At 29.1% G+C, this 21,956-nt stretch overlaps 1 protein-coding gene across 1 annotated transcript in view; it reads left to right on the forward strand.

Annotated features, from left to right (window-relative positions):
- LOC105145106 (GTP-binding protein Di-Ras2) overlaps window positions 1-21,922 on the forward strand; it is a 104,774-nt gene extending 82,852 nt beyond the window's left edge. Inside the window, exons 3-6 of the mRNA XM_087414580.1 lie at window positions 5,870-6,485; window positions 7,907-8,052; window positions 8,338-8,603; window positions 11,314-21,922. Coding sequence (XP_087270706.1) covers window positions 6,299-6,485; window positions 7,907-8,052; window positions 8,338-8,603; window positions 11,314-11,518 — 804 coding nt within the window. The 5' untranslated portion in view covers window positions 5,870-6,298 and the 3' untranslated portion in view covers window positions 11,519-21,922. The remainder of the gene's footprint in view (window positions 1-5,869; window positions 6,486-7,906; window positions 8,053-8,337; window positions 8,604-11,313) is intronic.
- Window positions 21,923-21,956: the final 34 nt, after the last annotated feature.

Raw genomic sequence — 21,956 nt, forward strand, 5'->3', positions numbered from 1 at the left:
GTTAATTGAAATTAATCTCATTTCAAAAGAGCAAGCGTTATATCATTTATCATCTTGTTCGTTTTACGAATCTCATTAAAACATCAAACATCCTAAATGGCGATTGTGTAAAATTGGATTATTACAATAACACAATATAAAATGAAATGCATATAAACAGAGTCCAAATAGAAGAGTTAATAAATATATATAAAATTGAGACAAAATATCAATTAAATCCTTTCCACAAATAAAAAACATGATTTTAATGAAAAACGTTCAAAATATAAATATGATATGTACTTTAATATTATTTTTTATATTCCTGATTTATTAAATAATGTTTTATTGAAAGATGAAATGATTCTAAAAATATCGATTTTATATTTTTATCTCATAAATATGTAATAAAATTAGATCACCAATTAACTGAATTAGTATTAGATATTTGAATCTAATAAAGTAATGTCGGAAAACTAATAATATAGATAATAAAAAATATTGAATAAGTAAATAACTTGAAATGACGTTAAAAAATTTTACATTCATCTTGAGAAAAATTAATATTAGCAATAGATATTCAAAGGAATTAAATATATTATACTGTTAATATTTTAAAAATATACTGTTAAAAATAGAAAATTCTTTCAAAATTCTTTAAACGAGAATATTAATAATTTTTTTAATTCTATATTCTTAAATTATATATTCTTTATTATTCTATTTTAAATATGAATTATAGTGGAGTTTTAATTAAATTAATATTATCAATATTTTATGGAATTTTTTAGATAAATTTTTTTTCGAAATTTCTACTTTTTTCTCTACCGAAAAAGAGAAGAAAAGATAAATAAGACAGAAAAAACTCATAAACTCTCCAGCTACGATGTCTCTTGCTATATAACAGCGTCTCTGATTCGGGAAAACTTTCTTCATACTTTCAGATATTGCAATATATTATTCTGTATCGCCAGAGGAATATCATTCCTTAAGAAGAGGAAAAGAGTCATCAGCAATATCGAGGGACGTGACGTGATTAAGCGAAATGTCCACCCAACGTCTGTTTGTACGCGAGCAGCAAATTAATGATTTCAATTTTGTTGATCGTGTCTGGAAAAACCGTGCGGGAATTTTCGGGTATTATTATGTAAATCAGTATGCTGACGCCAGTAGAAATCAGTTAACGGTCGTAAAGGTAGGATCTAATAACTAGATTTTCAACACACGCGTAGGACGTTTCGCGATATTACAAAATCATTAATGAAATATATTATTATTTCATCGTCCATGGATAAATACACGGTCATATTTGTAATGCAATAACCGCAAAGCGAAACGAATGAACGCGCAAGATAATTTCACGTTTGCCGTAGGAAATCACGAAACATTTCATACTTTCATACTTTCATGCTTTCATACTTTGAAAATGACATCCCCGAAGCGAATTAAATTAAAAGTAATGAACTTTAACGTAATAAAATTAAATGAAATGGAGAATTTTGTTTATTAAAGACATATATGATGGAACTCGTCGAATTAAATTCGCATCTTTGAATAATTAGCCCCATATTTTGTTTATTATGAATATTTATAACAACAAAATATTTTATCCTAAAATTTTTACAGATTATAGAATGTACATGCTGCAATATTTAGAGTATAATCAGCTTGCATGTTAGTTAAATATAACACATTTAGGACATGTCTAGTGAAGGTTTCTTTTACAGTATACCCTTCGGCAAAGTAGAAAGATATACATTATTACAAGAAATTCGTATTTCCTTTTAGTTTCTATTCTTCTTAGATATATTATGATAATCGTATGATAATATATCTGTGGTATTATATTCCATTTTTTTTTAGGTTTGCAATAACTTGTATAAAATATCGAAAGTTTTTCAAAATGAGATCTTTTTCTAAAAACAAGTATAAAACGAAATGAGTTCTTCAAGGTTTTGCTCCTCCATTTCACCTACAAGATAGTGTTTGAACAAATCCGCGGATAGCCGAGAAAGTCTTCCGTATTTGAGCTCTTTTCCATTTCTATCTCTGAAGAATCATATAAAAGATGTTACAATTCCCACAGCAGCTATCCAACAAAATAACAAAATTTTTATATTACGAAAAATAATCATACAAAGATAAATTTGCATTGGCATTGTTATAATAACTAGATATAGTGAATTAAATAAAACTTAATGGAGTCTGTAAATTTTATTTTTAATTTTATGCCAAACTACAAATCTGCAAATTACAAAAAATTAGATTCTCGTTTACTCATAATTAATTAATTAATAGATTAATTAATATCTGACGTAATTGGAAAAATTTGTAAAAACACGATATATATTTATAGCATTCCCAACAGATTATATTTAGGAAAATACTAAAGATTAAGAGTATGCTAGCATCATTAATATATATGTTGAATATACTTTGTGTAATTGGAATTCAACGGATAATGCGTATATCAATGCGGAAGAATCCCGAAAAACATTAATGACGAATAATTATTCTAATAGCTCAGGGATGCTGTAGGTTCCAGTTTCTCAGCACTTAAGATAGACGGATTGTGCAATTTATCCCTCTCGCTCGGTTTACTCGATTTTAATTAGTTCAAAAAAAAATTAGCAAAGCTGATTCTCTCTCTCTCTCTCTCTCTCTCTCTCTCTCTCTCTCTCTCTCTCTCTCTCTCTCCCTTCTTTCTAATGCAGGAGATTAACAGTATATATATATATATATATATATATATATGCATATATTTAATAACGTGATATAAAAATCCTAATCACGTTAATTTCAACATCTTGCTAACTTATTATTAATTTCTTGTTACAGAATCAATAATTAGATGCTAAAGGGGGGGCAGGATTTTCGATACTCTTACTCTGTTGAACGACATAAATAAAAAGGAAACCCAAATGCTATTAATTACTCAAAGCATATTGCAAGTATAATGGTATCATTTACTTTTTATTGATATAATTCTTTAGTTGCAATTTATGTCATAAACTTAACACATTTTTTTATACTAGCTATTTCTGGAGGATCTAAGCTTTTTACAACCCTCGTTATACCTGCTATTCATTTAGAATTGATGATACAATAAACCGCATACTCTTTGCAAGATCTTATAAGTATGTTATTTTGATTTCCATTTTATATTCTCTGTAGTAGCGTATAAATGACTCCAATTTGTTGAAAGCATTAAAAGCAGAAATGTGCGGAATCGATAAAATATCGTAATAACGGAAAGCTATACTTTCGAAGTGAATGTCAATGAAAATGGAGAGATCGCAATAAATATATATACACCGCGGTGTGTAAAATCTTATAAAACTAAACAATGTGCAGTATCTGTTAAGTTTATTAAATGAAAATAGGGCATACGTGAACCATACGGCGTGATGTCTGTGAGAAAAGCTTCAGATTGACGCGGCAACGCTCCGCGAATTTACAATTAATGAGCTTAATGATTAAGGCTTTATTTCATAAAACAGAGCCTGCTGTTGACGGTTTATTTAGCAACGTTTTAATCCCGTGGAGATCCCCAGGCAGTAGAAAAGGAAAAAGGAAGTGGCCGGCAGCCACCTGTGACTCCTGCCGAAAGACTGCGGGTCTAGTTGATAGTGAAAAAGATAAAGATGAAAAAAGTGAGACAGAAAGAGTGCAAAGACTGTTTCCAACAATGTAAACCGCACAAAAGCGAGATACGCACTCTTTTCTTTCCTTTTCATAATCCCTTCGCGGACGTAGGATGCAGAGTAAATTACGATCACGTCCCGTCGCATCGCCATCGTGACAGCGACAACACGCTTTTTCATCTCGCGCGGATTGTAAATACCACCGTGCTGCTCGATAAAATTTCATTACACATCCCATTCGCCTTGTGTCTGGCCTCTGCGAGATAAGATTAAACAAAATTAACCTATATCCATATAAATTTTCATCGAAAGAGAAATTTTACATTTGTGGAAGTTGAATGAATCGGAAGGACTTAGAGAAAACTATTGACGCGATATTGTTGTTTCTCTTTGCGATATTGCTGTTTCTTGTTTTTAATTAAAATATATTAAAAAATTTGTTAATGTAATTAATTTATGAAAAAGACGAAGTCTTCAAGTAAAAGATAATTTTTTTCAAATTTGATTAATCTACAATCAGGAAAATTTTCTTGTGATAACAATTAAAAGCATATACAATTCGCATTTGGCCGTTAATACATACAAATGTAAAATTATACGCGTTTGAATTGTTGTGCAATTAATTATCTTTTAATAATTATTTAAACATAAAATGTAATAACTAGTAAATCCATGAAAATTTTCATCAAAAATAGATTTCTGTGAATGTATTTTGGAAATCTTTAACGATAAATGCTAAAGTAATATTGCTATTAATTAATATGTAATATGTAAATGTAAAAAAATATATATATATGAATATAATTAATCTTCTCAATATCAATACAACTTTTCCTACAAGGGAAGATAAGCGAAGTGGTTTGCGTAAATTGAAATTAACATTATTGTTTATCAATACTTCCACTTATAATAAATTTAAATATGGATATGTATAACAAAATATTTTCCATAACAAGGACTTTGTTAAGGACGAATATTTTTCTTAATTAGAAAATGTAAAATTGTTACATTAATTACAATTGAAATCATACTTATTAACAATTACGTGAGCATTTCTAAATATAAAAATAAAGATAAAATAATGATAAATAATAATTAATAGAAATAAAAAAATGAGAAAACAGAATAAACGAGATGATAACATAAGTTTAAAATAAAATGATAGGGATTGATCGCGAGTTATGGAAAAATATTCTTGAGATTAAAATTTAATATATAAAAGACATATATCGATTTAATTTCAATACATATTAATACATTTAATTCGGATGTTATATTGTATTTATTTCCCATGTGCGTTTGTCGCAAAAGAGATGCAAAAAACCCCCAGGACGCCGTAGTTCCCACATTTCTACCGAATAAACTCAATTCCGCGATGTTTCTGAGTTTCGTTAATTCCCGTAGATAACTTTATCTTGCATAGGAATATATAATTTTAATTTTAATATCCTCCATAACAGTTTGGTTGCAATTGAAATAATTAAAAAATTCACAATTTAATATATATTTCAACAAATATAATTTTTATGACAATGCAAAAGTATTTGAAATATTATATTTTACAGTGCATAAATTAAATATTGAACTGTAACCGTTCAGTTTTTATTTTAGAACTATGTACTCGTTGATTTCAAAAGGTTTTTCTGTTCAAACTTATTTCACAAATATTCTTATATAGTTCGATATAAATGATACACTTTTTTTCTTAAAATTAGTGCTCGTAATCGATTAAATCTGAAAAGGATAAATTGATATAGATATTATCATGAAGGAAATGTATTAACTTTATTAGCGATTATAATTAACTTTAAATAACAAAGAGGTCCATTGTGTTGTCTATTCTAATCCTTTTCTATTGATATTATTGGTTATTGATAAAAATTAGATATTGATAAAAAATTACTTTAATTATTGTAATATATTTCATTTGCTTACTGACCTAAAAAATCATCGAGACTTTCTGCTTCGATATTTATAATCAACGTATCGGATTTCTTAACATAAAGCATGAAAGCTGTGGCCTCAATAAAAGTCGCTGTTCTAAACGGAATATTCCAATTAGCTCGGAATGTTTCCATGGTAATACTATTTACTTCAATTTCCAGTACACTTGGTGATCCCAAATAACATTACACCGGCTGTATTTCATAATTTTATATTGTCCGTCAATTTGATGTTGCCAATGAAATTTCATAGTTGGCACGTGTAAATAAGTAATAATTGAACAGTTTCTCATCTTTCAACAGAAAAATTTCAACTCGAATCACGGAGCGAGCGAAAGACTGCGATTTCCCTGAGGAAGATGGGAGTTCCCGCGAGAGCGCAACGTAAGCGGAGTAAGTGAATGAAGAAGTCGGTGACGTGCAACGTCGTTGGGTGGAAAAACGTGATCGTTTCGAAGCGACGTCGATCGCGACTGATCGATCTCGAGGAACTACCACAGACTCGTTTCTGACCGCGGTCAGGAATCGCCGCGGGGAATCAAATTAATATCCTTCGGACCAAGGAGGAGCACTTTGACAGACGCGGGTGGCAACGAGGGCGGGTAAGGCGACCGTATTGGATTTCCAGGAGGTGGACGAGACTTCGATCGACCTCCCGGGTGATGCCATCCTGAGGCAACGACATTCTTACGGTCGTGCTCTAAGTCACCAGGGTGCGACCGGCCGGAAAATATGGCCGATCTCGAAAGGATCAGGCTGGTGGTGCTCGGCGGCGCCGGGGTCGGCAAAAGTGCCATTATACGACGACTACTCGGTCAAGGCTTCAGCGAGCGATACCGGCCCACCGTGGAGGATTTGTACTCGCGAGAATGCATTCTTGGCACTCTGACGCTCAAAGTCGATCTTCTGGATACCGCGGGTAAGATGAACATCTCTCACCATTCCCCTTTTCCCTTTATTGGCTGTGTTCAGCAGACTCAATAGTTAAGTGAGACAGTTCGCTGCTATTGATGTATTCTTCTAGATCTAAAATTCTGATTGAATAATCTAAAAGAATACACCAATAACAGCGAGTGCTCTCTCAACTATTGAGTCCACTGAATGCGCTCATTGTTAGAATGTATGACACACGTCGATTTTCTATATCAATGATTTTTAAATAATTTTTTTAAAAACAAAAGGTGTGTGTGTGTGTGTGTGTGTGTGTGTGTGTCGGGGGGGGGGGCTGTAAAAAATTCACTAATATTTTTTTTCTGGATAAAAAATTGTTTTTATAATTTCCTTTTCACTAAATAATTTATATAAAGATAGAAAAGATTAAAAATATAAATTTGTTTAGCTTTAACATAATTAACTACTAATATTTCGCAAAAACTGTGTGATAATGCTTTTATTAAAGGATCATATCATTTTAATGTAATAACCGTTTTATGCTGCACTTATGCAATAATTCAATACTCAAGTTAATTGAGTTTTAATTAATTACTGTGTTATACACTTAAGTTGTAATAAAAATCTCAGTATAATCTGTTATTAATTAATCTATCATTTTAAAATTTCGTATATTTCCGGATTTGCTCATAAAAAACTCTAATAATAAGTCTCATACGTGAAAAATTAATTTTATATTTTTTTAAAAGCCATTTCCTCTTTAAATATGAAATGTTTCCCTCCTCATCGAATCTGCTATGCAATATAACGAAAAATATTAAATGATACGTGATACTACGTATACACATTCTCAATATGATGAAACGGAATACTGAATGTTTTGATTGAAAACGAAAGAAGCTTGGATCTCTCTCTCTTGCCGGAATTGGTATCAAATAAACGTAACTCAGTAGCGTTCAATATAGTTGTACAGAAATGTGTTCGTGTACCAAGGTATCCTTGATCTAATTGAGATTGCGCAAAGATATATCCCAATAACTTTTTAGCGAGAGAGCAACGGAGTATCGGAAAAGCAATGAGATAAATGCGCTATACATATGCATCATAAATAAATAGACTTATTTTTCATATGTAGTAAAAATTTATCAGAAATAACAGCACGCTTTTGGGCGACATTTGTAAAAATATCATGAAAAAATAGTTGTCAGTTTAAAACATTTCAATATATCTTTTGAAAAGAATTGAAATAAAAAGAATTAAAATCGAGAAGAAAATAAGAAAAATAATGAATAAAAAGAAGAAGAAGTTATTTTAAATTCTTTTTTAAGAATTACTTTAAATATTACGCAAAGAAACAATGCGCGATTTTTTCACATGCGTAGGAAGATTTTTCTCATAAACATCCATTAATAACATTAAATTAAATCAATTTTGATTTTATTTTTATAGGTGACCTGCAGTTTCCTGCAATGAGGCGGTTGAGCATAGCCACCGCCCACGCATTCCTACTCGTATACGCGACATCGTCCTTACCAAGTTTCGAGTGTGTGAAACGTTGCTTCGAAGAAGTGAGAGAACAACGACCCGACTTCCAGGTGCGAATTCCAAAATTATTCATGTTAATTCTCTCGTGATTTATCTCGTAAAGTTTATCGAATATTTAGCAGAGTTACTCTTATCAATCTACGATTTAAATTAGATTCCTCTATTTTTGGAATAGTATGAAATATTAATTTGCTGTTCTCAATATTTATAACTTTGCACAATATCTAGAGCTGATAAAAAAGCATTATCATGCGGCATTTTTTTAAAAATCGATTTTATTAGTTACGCTTTAGTGAAGAAGAAGCAATAACGAAGACATTTTTTCTTTTCAATAGGAAGTACCGATAGTTATCGCTGGAAACAAGCTTGACCTAGCGCCAGCACGAAGAGAGGTACCAATTGAGGACGTGAGCGAATGGTTATTTTGCGAATTGCCGAAACTTCGCGCTAAGGTGATGGAGTGCTCGGCAAAGGACGACTACAACATTAAGGATGTATTCAGATGTTTCGTCACGCTTTCCAAGATCGTACCGAAAAATCCCACTGGCGAGGTCGAGCAGTCGGGGCTCAGAAGAAGATGTTCAGCATACGGATCACGCAGGTATCGTAACACTAATTATTCCCTACATACGAATAAATACATTGAACAATAAGGCATTTGTGTTTTCATATATACTATAATATACAATAAAATATATATTATAATATGTAAATCTCATTTTAAGAATGAATTTAAAAAAAATTTATTTCAATTTTTTTTTTTTAAGTATCAACTTCAAAACGAAAAGTTTTCAAATTATAAACTATATTATAAGAAAATGTATAATGCTTTTCATTTTTTAATTGACTAAATTTTTAATTAAAAACTTAGTTTATCAAGATATTTCATATATTAAGAAATATTTCAAGAATTTAAATTTCCAGTTGACCTTCATTCATTTTTCTTTTCAAGAAAAACTAGTATAAATTCATTATTAATGTAAATTCCGTAAATGTACTACAATAACTGTAACCATTAATGTCGAACTTTAAGATTTATTTGTTTAAAGGTTGTTACTTAGCATTAAAACTTCGATAATTAACTAATTTTTCATGTCGTATCATAAATCGTAATCTCGACAGTGAATCGTTGTCAGGCTTATTTAATCCAAATAGTTAGCACCAGGTTTAAAATGAAGATTGCATTCGATGTAAATAAGAACTAAGAATTGTGAGAGGATTTCGCGTCAAATGTAGGGTGAAAATTTAGAGGCAAATCAACGTAATATAGACATTATTAAATTTTTTCCTTGTTTTAAATTAAAAATGATGAATGTGTAGGAAAATAAATTTAATAAACGATGAATAAGTTATCACTCATTAATTACTTATAATTATAATAATTCTTTCTATTCGAAAAATATTGAATATTTTTATTACGAATATAAAAAGATTAAATGTAAAGATTAAATTTTATAAATGTTTAATTCATTATTTTTTATATCAAGAAAAATTAATAAAAATCCGAAAAGAAACTTGTTGGCTTACATAGTAAACTAGATTACACGTACTAAACTAAAAAATTATGATGTAATTTCTTTAATATATGTATATACACGAAGGTAATTCCAATCACTTTAATCGCAAACCTGCCATTTAGTCGCGTTTCATCTATCAGCAGCATGTATAACGGAACAGGTATTCAATCTAAAAGGTTTTCAACGCACTTCAATGTCACTAATTACCAATGTCAAAGTAGATCAAATATGAATATAATTGAAACATTAAATATCATTTTCAATGTAGTTTCAATATCGTTTCAGATCATCTATTATTCCTGAACATTATTATTTATATTTGATACTCGAGCTTATACTTTGCATTGCTTGATTCTTTTTATTCATTTTATACGTTAGTGTATCACGATAATGTTACGATACGTTATCAACAGGAACACTACTTACTAATATAGACACGCCGATTTTGATGAAACTTTTAATTAAAGTGCTTGCAAAATGAAGAAACAATAGATATATCCATTTTATCGGTAATTGTCTAATATTTAGAAAAAATTAGAATGTTTATGAAAAATTGACAAAAGTCCAAAAAAATATTGAAAAAATTATACTGTCCAACATCATTTTGCAACATAAAAGTGAATATTTCCGATTTTTATCTACTAAACACGAATTTGAATTCGAATCTCTGGCATTCCGTGCAACATTCTTAGACCATCGTCTTTAGACCACCGAAATTATTTAAAGCACTCAAGATCCAGCTTCGATCGATATAAGTATTGCTTCTTACTTATTATATGTAGTGTATTCACATTAAACAGTCCTAAAAAATCGTTTATTATTGCATGTATAGGAATTATGTGCGAATATATGTTTTCAATAATTGAGAAAAGACACACATATATTTACAATTCGAAAAATCATAATCATAATTTTAAAAAATAATTTCAAATGGTATGTGTATATAAATGCATTTTCTCTTCAGCTTATTTAGACTTGAAAAAACGTCTGGACTCAAATTATATATTTTAATATCTCAACTAAAAGTTGTAATATTTAAATATTTACTTTCGCTTTATAACTCTATTTATTCAACTTATATAATTAATTGCGCGCAGTTCAATATAGTGCCAAAGGGCTATATCATGGAATATTATTTTTAAATCTTAAATAATATTTACATTCCTTCCAATTATTTGCTGTCTTTTTATTTAAAATTTCCTTTTGGAAAAGTTTTCTTCTTAAGTCGTAACAATCATGTCTTCTTAGGAAGAGATATATTTAAATTAATAAAAAGTTAATACTAAATATAAATTATAATATCAAAAGAATCCTTCATCCAAATTTATAAAAATGTAAAATAATGCACGATACGAAGGATTATTGTACATAAATGAACACCGAAAATTCGAAGAAAAAAACAAATGCAGCATTAAATTAAATCAACTACAATTTTATAATTACATTAAAAAAAAATTGTTCATTTGACTAAATTAATTTAATCTGTTTTTATTTTTTTCATTGAAGAATGTATATAAATATATACATATATTACAATATATACATTCTCCAATGAAAGAAATAAAGACAAACTAAATTAATTTAGTCAATTGAATAATTAATTTAATAAAATGAATAATTTTTTTCAATATAATTACAAAATTGTAATTGACTTAAATAAATCAAATGTAACTGAAATACATTCTTCATCAAAAGACATAAAGATGAACCAAATTAATTTAGACAAATAAATAATTTTTTTTTCTTAGTGTACTTCTAACTCTCTCATCTATTATTCTTTTATTATAATAAAAGGTCCGGCAGCCCTAGTGGCAGAACCGGTAGCGCGGGTCCCGGTGGGAATCTCCAGCAAGTGGTCGCGGCTCAGGGTCCTAGCGTCGTCAGCGTTACTGAGGAGGTAAAGAGCAAACCACGTAGTCGCAGCCTAATCAGGCGCACTTCAAGAAAAACGAAACAGCAGATCAGGGATGCCCGTGCCGACGACTGCAACATCTCCTAAATCTGCTACCTCGACAGAGAAATGAATTTTTTTCACGACCAGGAGTCCCTGGTCTCGATTATTGCGAAGGAACAACGAGCAATCGAGTTTTTTTGATTAAGTGCGTTAAGGTAAGACTCGAGCTGACGTTCGCAATTTGAAAGGAAACAAGTCTTTCCATATCTACATGAATAACGGATTAACTTTTACTGCTTACTCCGTCTTAATCCACGGAATTTTGAAAAGTAAGCGTGATAAGTAGATAAAATGGATAGTTCCAGAGGAAGTCTAACTCGAAGTTCGAAAAGATACGACTTCGTAAGATTTATACCAGAAAGTATGTGTATCGATAACAAAAGTATTATTATTATTATTATCATTAAATATTAAATTTGAGAGAAAGAGATTAAATTTGAAACATTAATTTTCCTATAGCAAATATTTAATACAAAATATTAAACATCATGATAAAATCTCTAATACCTTTTCAGATCAAGATAAAATAATTTTTTATATGGAAATTGTAAAATAATTAAATAACTTAAATAACTTTCAATTTTTATTAAGAAAAATGCGAGCACAAATTGTAAAAAGCTTTTTGCTATCGACATACATCTTTTTTGGAATATCCCTTGTATATATTTACGTATAAATTAACGTGTGAATGTGAAATTGATGTTTAATGATGGATATGTAATTGTTTTCAACGAATGAATGAACTCTCATTTTCTTCGTGTAAATATTCCTGATTTAAAGTAAAAAATTACATTCTTCAGAGTATTATATTGTATATGTAACGTTTTATTGCGATTGTTTTTATATCCCGAAAAATATAATGTACGTATATGGATATGATTTTATTAGGTGTTGGAATTAATTCGTAGCGTTTTACAAGTGATGGGAAGTACTTTCATTAATGTATTTTTTAATGCTCATGTGAAATAAATAACATTCTTTCATTAAAAACGCTACGAATTAATTCCAACACCTAATATTATGTATGGAAAAGTTTATTTAATAAGAAATACGTGATTTACATATAAAACAAGAAAAACAGCACATATCGTTTTTCCTATATATATATATATATATATATATATATATATATATATATATATATATATATATATATATTAAAACTCATAATTTAAAATCACGTACACGCGCGTACACATTAATTAATCGTACCTACGAATTTAAAAGCGCGTTTCTTAAAAAAATAATGACTTTAAAGTATGTTTCCCTCGAAACATTCGCAAGATTCGAAAAATTTCTTGCAACGAGCATCTGAAAAGTTTGCAATATGGAAATAAAAATTAAAATGAAATAAAAAACGTCAATTTAAAAAAATACGGTACTCCTTTAAGAAATCTTTTTCATTATTTAAACAAGGAATCGAAACATATATCTCTTTTGATATTATTTAAATAAAAAATTAGCAAAAAAATTAAAAATAATTATTATTTAAAATAATTATTAACAAAAATATTCAGCGACCTTTAACAAAAATTAATATCAGTACCGTCTCAAAAATATAAAATCTAAAATATAAAAGTTATGCAAGGAGAGGTGCATTGTACTTAAATATGTTTTATAAAATTTGATTGAAAATGTAATGTTTATAAAATGTAATTGAAAATTTATTTCGTAATACACACGATGCACATCTGCGCGTAAATATTTTGTTCGTGTTAAAGTTTCAGTTGCAAGTACTGCCGTCGGGTAAAAAGAAATTCGTTTGCAAATTATAGGATGCGTAATAATCAAAGCATAAAGTACCTTTTTCTGCTACCTTTCTGTTAACTATATTATCAGGTATACGCTTTTCTCTTTCAAAGCTTATAAACTAACGAGCTACTGTAATAAATTGTGTAATCTGTATTTTAATATTTTGTTTGAAAACTGCTCTTTGAAGTTCAAAGACTTCATTTCAGATTCCGTATGTTTACATCATGATTGTTACTGCTTTTTAATAAATTTTTAGATATCACGTGTTAAATATCTTGATAATACTCATCTTGGAATTATTTTAAAATAAGATTGGTGTGGAATAATATCGAATGTTCTGATAAACCATTTTGTTTTTAATTGCGCGCTTTGTTTTAATAATTTTGAAGTTGATATAGATCATATATACCAAGTGCACAATTACAGGTAATCAAATGAATTACATTGAATTACAGTAGTAGTGTTAGTGTTAGTATCCCGAAAGTATACTGCAATATGTAAGAATTACATAATCATAACTAATAGAAATTCCAGTAAAGCACCGACGGAAGATATATCGAAGCATATTATTTTAGATATTTGGATTTAGATAGGAGATTAATTATGATATAATTAGGGACAGATCGATAAAAACGACTTTCCTCCTTGTTCTATAATATTTTAACTTCTTTTTAATTTCAATCATGCTGTAATTTCTTCACATTGTTAATATTTAACAAAATTGTAATAACATTATTATTTCTATAATTTATTATTCATAATATTTTCCACTTTTTCCAACATTCTCTTATTAAAATTAAAATATTATTACATTATAAATAATGTGTACTTTTTCAACACAGAATAATAACATATATTATACATCATTATTAATAGCTATACACTTACTTACAATTCTTTTATTACAAATTATTTTGAAATAAAAAACTTATCTGGAAAGACAATAAATAAAAAATAATTATCGGACTACATGTTTTATTTGCATGAAAAAGTACTACTATCAAAACTTGTATCTTCTCATCTCAAAATTAATGACTTTATTTCTCAAAAAATATTGTGTAACAACAAAAGAATTATTTACAATACCTGAGGGTTTTGTAAACAAAATACATTTTACCTTAAGGGAAATCAAAAGTAGTACAGAAAGTATTGAAGAAAATGCCAATATTTTATATATCCGATTACGAAATAAGAAAGGATCTATCTAACGTAAAACATAGAACAGGAAGGAGACTCATATGTCATCGTAACTGAACCGATGCACAAAGGGGATTAAGGAAATACCACAAACTGAAACAGCTATTGCAACTTAACGGTACTGAAGTACGCGAAATATCTTGAATATATATTATATAATTATAATTATAATTGACGCGTAGACATTAAAAACGTGTAATATAACGTCACGTAATATTATACAAGTAACTGTAAAAACTAAGGTAGGGAATACGCGATAGTGATATATGAATATTTCACTCGGTACCAGAAATATTCGCATGAAATATTCGCACATACATTTGAGAGTTCTATCGTATATGGTCATTACAGTCTCGTTAATTCGCGGTTATGTGATTCCTCAAAAAAAATCTAGTAATTGGTAAAATTATTTTAATAATGTTCCACATCTTATTTTACGCGTCGCAAAAGTACAAGCTGTACTTGAATAATACTCGTATATATTTCATCGATCGATATATATTATATTTATTCAAAAATATCATAAAGAGTATTTAAGCAGAAAATAAAGCGTTTTGATAATAGCTCAGATATAATTAAATATTTTTGAATAAAACTTGTATTTTGTGGATAAAAATTAACAATCTTTTACTTACAATAAAATATGAATTAACTTAATTTGTTTTGCATAAATTAATCAGGAAGTAGTATTTGCAAGAAAATTTATGTACGCGAATATTATATTATATAATGTCTTCTGTGTAATAATAATGAGAAAGATTAAACTTTCAAGTTTGGAAAATCTAATCATAGAATATATTTAAAAAATAAAAAAATGTTTACAAATTAATGACTTATAAATAATTGCAGTAACAAATAGCTTGAAACTGTCAATCGTAAGTTTAAATATATATGTAATGAATTGAGATCATAATATAATCTTTGCAGTGACGATCTTATTATAATCATAGTTTACTATTTTCTCATTTGTGTACCTATGTTAAATAATAAACAAGCTTTACTTATTTATTTATTTTAATTTTGTTAGTATTATTTTAGTGTTACAATCCATGCTTGAAAGTTTAAACTATTTAAAATATAAGAACGAAATAAATTTTAATAAAAAATATTATAGTTAAATTTTAATAAATTTAAATAGAGATTAAAACAGGGCAGAAACACAAATTAAAAAAGGATCAATCGCTCTGTTAAGTAATGCGACTAGATTACGAATATTAATAACCGTCCCATTAAGATATTTTTCACACGACCAAGGGGAAATTATAAAGGTGAAAGGTATGTTCAGCGAAGTGAACTGAGATCGCGAGATGTTCTCGAGGTAAGTTCATTGTTAAAAAAAGGTCACAAGAATATGTTTAACAAGTACCTCGCGGACGTTCCGTGCGAATGCATGCGTGAAGTTTTGTATTTTGACATTTTAATGCGAGAGAGCAATGTATTTCTATCGGTTGTATCGTTTTTACAAATGTAGCTGTAGTGTATCGTCGACAAACGTGCAAAAGACTACTAAAAAACATACAACCAATTTTTTAAAACAAGAAGAATATTTCACAGATTTATTTGCATATGTCTAGAAAAAACTTTGAGCTAATTGTGATATTATTTGTAATATGCATCGAAAAGAAATAGAAATATTTGAAAAATAATTTCAAATTTCAGAATTCGAATATATGTAATTTCTGCGATAAGTAATGCAAATTTTTAAAAAATTAATAAATGAGAGAATCAGATTTCTATTTTGTATTTAAATTACATATTAAATATACATATTAAATTTCATAAGCAGCTGAATTTTTCGATATGGTTGTATAATAATATAAGATATGTGTATAACGTATAATGTCTTCTTATATATAAATGTTACAGAAACTATGGATAAATTTTTAAAATGCATATAAACGGTTCAGCAGTTTTAGTTACATCAAATAGATTTTACGCGTTCGTCGATGATAACACAAATGCAATTTCATTGCGACTATCGTGGCAAACATTCTCTCCTGTGTCCATGGAACTTCACGCGACCTCAATGGATTTCTTGGGATAGACCTTACCTATCGAACTTTACTTGTACCTTACAAAGTTCCCATCTGAATAGATATGATTTATACGATATGTATATTCTAAATAATGATCGAGCTAACTCAGTCTGTCTCTAAATACGTACAATGGACCAAAGTCTATCAAAACTTACAAGATATTGACTCGATAAAGATTATTATCCTGCTTAGACGCGCTGAACTTAAAAGAAATAGTAATAAAGTAGCTTTCGCAAAATTTTCTAACGGGACAATAGTCTTTAGCTAGTTAATAACAATCAATTATTTTCTGCAGCTCTAATCTCATGTAAGCTTCAAAACATGAGAACGGGCATTATTTTTTTAGATTTATTAATAATCAGAATTTTCGCAGTACAACTCTTCTGTATATTGAGTACTCACCTAATTCACCATATCGTCGCACTGAAGTAAAGGACACGATTCATCTTTCTTCTCTTAATTCTTGAAATACTAATTTCCAATTCCTTAAGCTCACTCTCGTAAACAAGCGGAATTGCCGGGTAATGATGTCCCTGTAAATAATTAATACCAAAATTTTCAATATAATATAGTTAGGCATGTATTCCCAGATGATCCTGTACGTTCGGTAATCGGCGTGCCACCGTGTGTCTATGTTATATATATTCTATCCGAAATTCTAGAACATATCTTTTAATGTACGCGTAGTTTGGACATTTCTTATTAAATATTCTTAATCGAGAACAATATCATATTTGTCGATGTTATTATTATTACATTAGTATTATATTTTGTACATTCTATTAGCTATTTTTATATAATGTTATCCCTTACAAAAATTTAATGCTAAATAGTAGCAATTAATTATTTTAAGTATTAAAATCACTAAACACAATAGTGTTTTAATACTCAAAATAAGTAATTTTCCATGTTAAATTGGATTTCAATAAGTACTGCTTCTAACTTAATGAATAACTATTGCTCTTAACGTAATGAGTAAACAGAAGCAAACTTTTAAACTCTATACCTCTTTTATCGTTCAAATCAATCAACATAAATTTTGAATAAGTGTTCACAGAAAAATGATTTTTACATTTCATTTAACAGAAATGCAAAAAATACTTCGTTGCAAAATATCAAAATCAAATCCACTCGAGAATTGTATAGATTTTAATCCCTAGAAGATCTTTTCGTGTTTTATTGCTGAAAAATATTTTAGACACTCCAAACGGTTCAAAATTATTTTAGACTCATCGACCTATTTTATTCCATTTCTGTTTGCGCTCAAAATGTTATGAATGTCCAAAGTAAGCGTGCATTTTTGAGCAGCCTATACATATGGTGACCATTCGTCTTTTATTGTAAAGGACAGTTTACAATGGCTATCTTTCAAATAGCCATTCTTTAGATTTATTTATTTTTTCAAAATTTAATTTTGTTTTATTTTAATAATATTATGGGAAATTCCTTTCTAATTAGTATTTCAGTATCTAATGTACATGAGCGAATTTTTACGGAAATTATCGACAAATTTAGTTTTATGCAAAAGCAACATTAGCTTAGATAGAACAAACGAAGTTACAGTAACATTAAAATGATGTCAAAATAAGTCGTGATGGATTGAAAAGTGACTTTTAATAATCAAATTTGCAACTATTTTAACGTCATTTTGATATTATGATGACTTGTGCTTTACTTGGGAGTTATTTCAAGATCCTATGCAAGAAAATTGTAGAAATTAATGCGCACACTTCTGACTGCAGTCAAAAACTAGTTTAGAAATATTTAAAAATAAAGTCCTAAAATTTTCAGGTTTGTCCTTTATTTTCTTTAAGAAAATATGGTCACCGTACCTATACATATAGCATGTAAGATAAAAGAAGCTAAGCTAATGAAAAGGGATACCTCGGAAAGTCTTTATTTAATATTTGTCTACTTGATGCTACAAATGCTACAGACTACTTGATGCTACAAATGCTTCGAAGCATTTTTTGATTGCCCAATTATGATTGGCCAATTTAGTAAAATTTTTTTCTTTCAATTAGCTAATCAAGAGCTTCGAAGCATTTGAAGTGCCAAGTGCTACATCGCTTCCTTTAATTGCTTCATTGGCGCGGTCAAAATCTTACTACAAATGTAGAATTTAAAGCATTTGATTGACCAATCAAAAGGAAGAATTTTACAAACCAACTAAAGAATGCTTCAAAGCATTTGTAGCATTACGAAAACTGTATCACATTTACAGCATTCGTATATCGATCTTAACGCCTTGCTTATCGGCCGGTGTTTATCAGTTACATAATTTATATCCAGGTCGCAAAATTCGCACATATAAAATTACAAATGTGCTTAAATATATCACGTTAGTATAATATGCGGTAAAATATTACTCTTATACATTTAGATTTATTAGATACGCTCTTATAAATGTTGTAAATTATAAACAAGTGTATATTGCACACGAACCAATTGCGTACAAACAATCACAGCACTAGAAAAAAAACTTCTTATGCAGAAGTTGTTGTGATTGGCAGTAGGCAATTACTACAGTGTGCAAGTAAACTTTCATTATAAACGACTAGAAATAGGAATACAGGAAAAGTGGCAAAAATAAATTATCAAGATGGAGAATATCCGAGAATTCGTTCTTTTTTAAATGTATAAGATGATATCGCTTTTTTAAATGTATAAGATGATATCGTGGATAAAGCAGAAAAACAGATTTGCAACTGTTGTAAAATTCTTAAATATGATTGATTTATACATTTAGATCCAGAAAGAAATTAAAGATAAGACCAATCATATTAAAGAATTTTATAACAATTGCAAAGCTATTTTCTCTGCTGAATGCAGCCATTGACTGTGGACAGAAGAGGAAACTAATCAATTATAGTTATTCGTTTATAGTAATTCTTTAATATGATTAATTCCTACATTAGATCCAGTAAAGAACTAAAAGTAAAAACAAATCGTATTAAAAAATCACTAAGTGCTAACTTATTATAGTTTATTTTACTGAACGCATTATTTTCGATTAAAGAGAAACGGTATGTCGATTGCTACAACACAAATAATACTAAAATTAACAAAGTGTGAATATAACTTATCATATTAAAGAAATTTTTATTCATTTCGTGCGCATCAATTATATTTAGCCGGTAATGAAGACGTTAAGAGAAAAACCAATACAATTCGTATTACAATTATACTTGTGTCTCTTTATAAAACATTTTCTCTTTCTCTCTCTTTCTTAAAAAATATAGTGTAAAAATATTTAATTTACCTTTGATCTTTGTCGACAAGTTCACGCAATATGTCGAGAATTAATTCGAGAACTGCATCGTAATACGGTACGAACGACGTAAAGTTCAAGCCGAACGTGATTCTTAACCTACCAAATAAACGACTTCAATTTACATTTAATACTTCTATATTCTATAATAACCGCAACTCCTCGGCTCGCGTAAAGGAGCGCGGCAGTGTCTCACGCCATGACGCTTCACTTGTTTCAGCACTAAGACATTACCGTGTCTTCAGATAAGATCTTCCGTTCATTTGCATACGTTCGTGTATTATTTGTCGCAAGACACTTTTTTGCTAATCAATCGATAATTATTTGGCATTTTGTTGCTATAATTGTTAAACTAATACCGAATATTGTAAACGCGATGCAAACGCGATATGCAAACTGTATATGCAATCGTATATGCAAACTGATGCAAACTTCACTCCGTGAAGTTGGATACAACATGAAATGAGGCATACGTAACGAACGATAGCTAATCCGAAACCGCTGCTTTTAAAAAATTTGAAGATCATTTTGTTCACGTTAAAATGAACATTTTTAATCTCGACAAGTTTTTTTCTATAACATATCATAGCTTTTGTTTCATAATTCAAATGATTTTCTAAATTAAACGCGACTATTGAAACACACAAAAATAATTCAATCTTTAACATATTAATAATCATATATAGCTCACCCCTCCTCTCTGTCTCTCCCTCTCTCTCTCCTCCCCCTCCCTCCCCCCCTCTCTCATTACATGTTATTTTAATTGAGCTATATTTTTTATTTTCACGTATTAATACAAAAATTATAATACGATGTAATACTGCGCAACTTTTATATTTTGTATGTTATATTGATATTAGATATCCTTTCATACTTTCTACAATTATATTGGGTCATCTAAAAAGTATCCGCGGTTTTTTGTCACTAGATGGTGTTGATAGTCAACACATCTAGTGACAAAAAACCGCGGATACTTTTTAGATGACTCAATAATTGAAGAATGGGGTTTGAAAAGTCCCAGTCATACCAGAATCTTATAAATATTATTATGATAAAACAATTAAAACGAATCTTTTAAATAATTTTTTAAATGATCATTTAAAGAGGACCAAAAAATCACACATGCGCAGCAATTTACTTTCTCAACACAACTGAGCTTAAACAACCAAATCATTTCTAACTTACATTGCAAACGATTTCGGAAATGCGGGATCATTGCGATGAACAGGTACATAACATTACGCGACCAATTTCCCAATATCTCGTTGTTTCTTCATATGTGTGTGTGTGTGTGTGTGTGTGTTTTGTGTGTATGTGTGTGTGTGTGTGTGTGTGTGTGTGTGTGTGTGTGTGTGTGTGTGTGTATGTGAGCACTGTATTTGTAATTCTTTTGCCAATTGAGAATTTGAGCATTTTTATAATCATCTTAGTAGATCTGTGCAGTAATTACTTAATTGTGACTATGATTGCTTTGACGTCGACCAAATTCAGATTAACTTGTTCGACAATTGAGATTACTTACAGCAAAATTTTTAACTGTACAACTTGTTCTCTTTAATTCAATATTTTCTTAGATTCATCAAACAATAAAACATTATTCTTATTATATTAATTTTATTAACTACTACTAATATATGAATTCTATTAATTCTATTTACTTGATAATAATTAATCATCAATTAAATTAATCGGAATTTGTCCGATCATCCTTTATATGATGAAAAAAGCACTTAAACTCACGACTTGGTAGCAGCGATCTTCCACTTTTCCTCATTCACTTTTTACCGCTTTCCAAATATTTAAAGTTATTGTTAATTGAAATTGCAGCGTCTGTTACTGCATTGTTCTTTGTTTACTTGTAACAGATTGTACTTCTTATTGTATTTCTGATGTATACAGGATCTAAAATGTCTTCTCTCCTATTGTATATTCTACTGATATTGTAATTCGTAGATCTAATCGATGACCAACTCGTTTACTTTTCACTATATTATTAGGATGCAAGAGATGATTATTTGTTTTATTTTTTATTAAGGAGAATATTGTGCGATATCTAAAAATATACATCAAAAAAGAAAAACGAATGCTGATATTACCAAATATTCCCTCGTAAATAAGAAATTCATTATAAATGTATTACATTACATAAGTCTCGCTATTAAAAGATTATTAAAGAAACCTTATACTTTACAAGTCTCAAATGTATAAATCCCGCAACATGGACTTT

This window comes from Acromyrmex echinatior, chromosome 16 (genome assembly GCF_024713525.1).
Source record: "Acromyrmex echinatior isolate Ae372 chromosome 16, ASM2471352v2, whole genome shotgun sequence".
Taxonomy (NCBI): Eukaryota; Metazoa; Arthropoda; class Insecta; order Hymenoptera; family Formicidae; genus Acromyrmex; species Acromyrmex echinatior.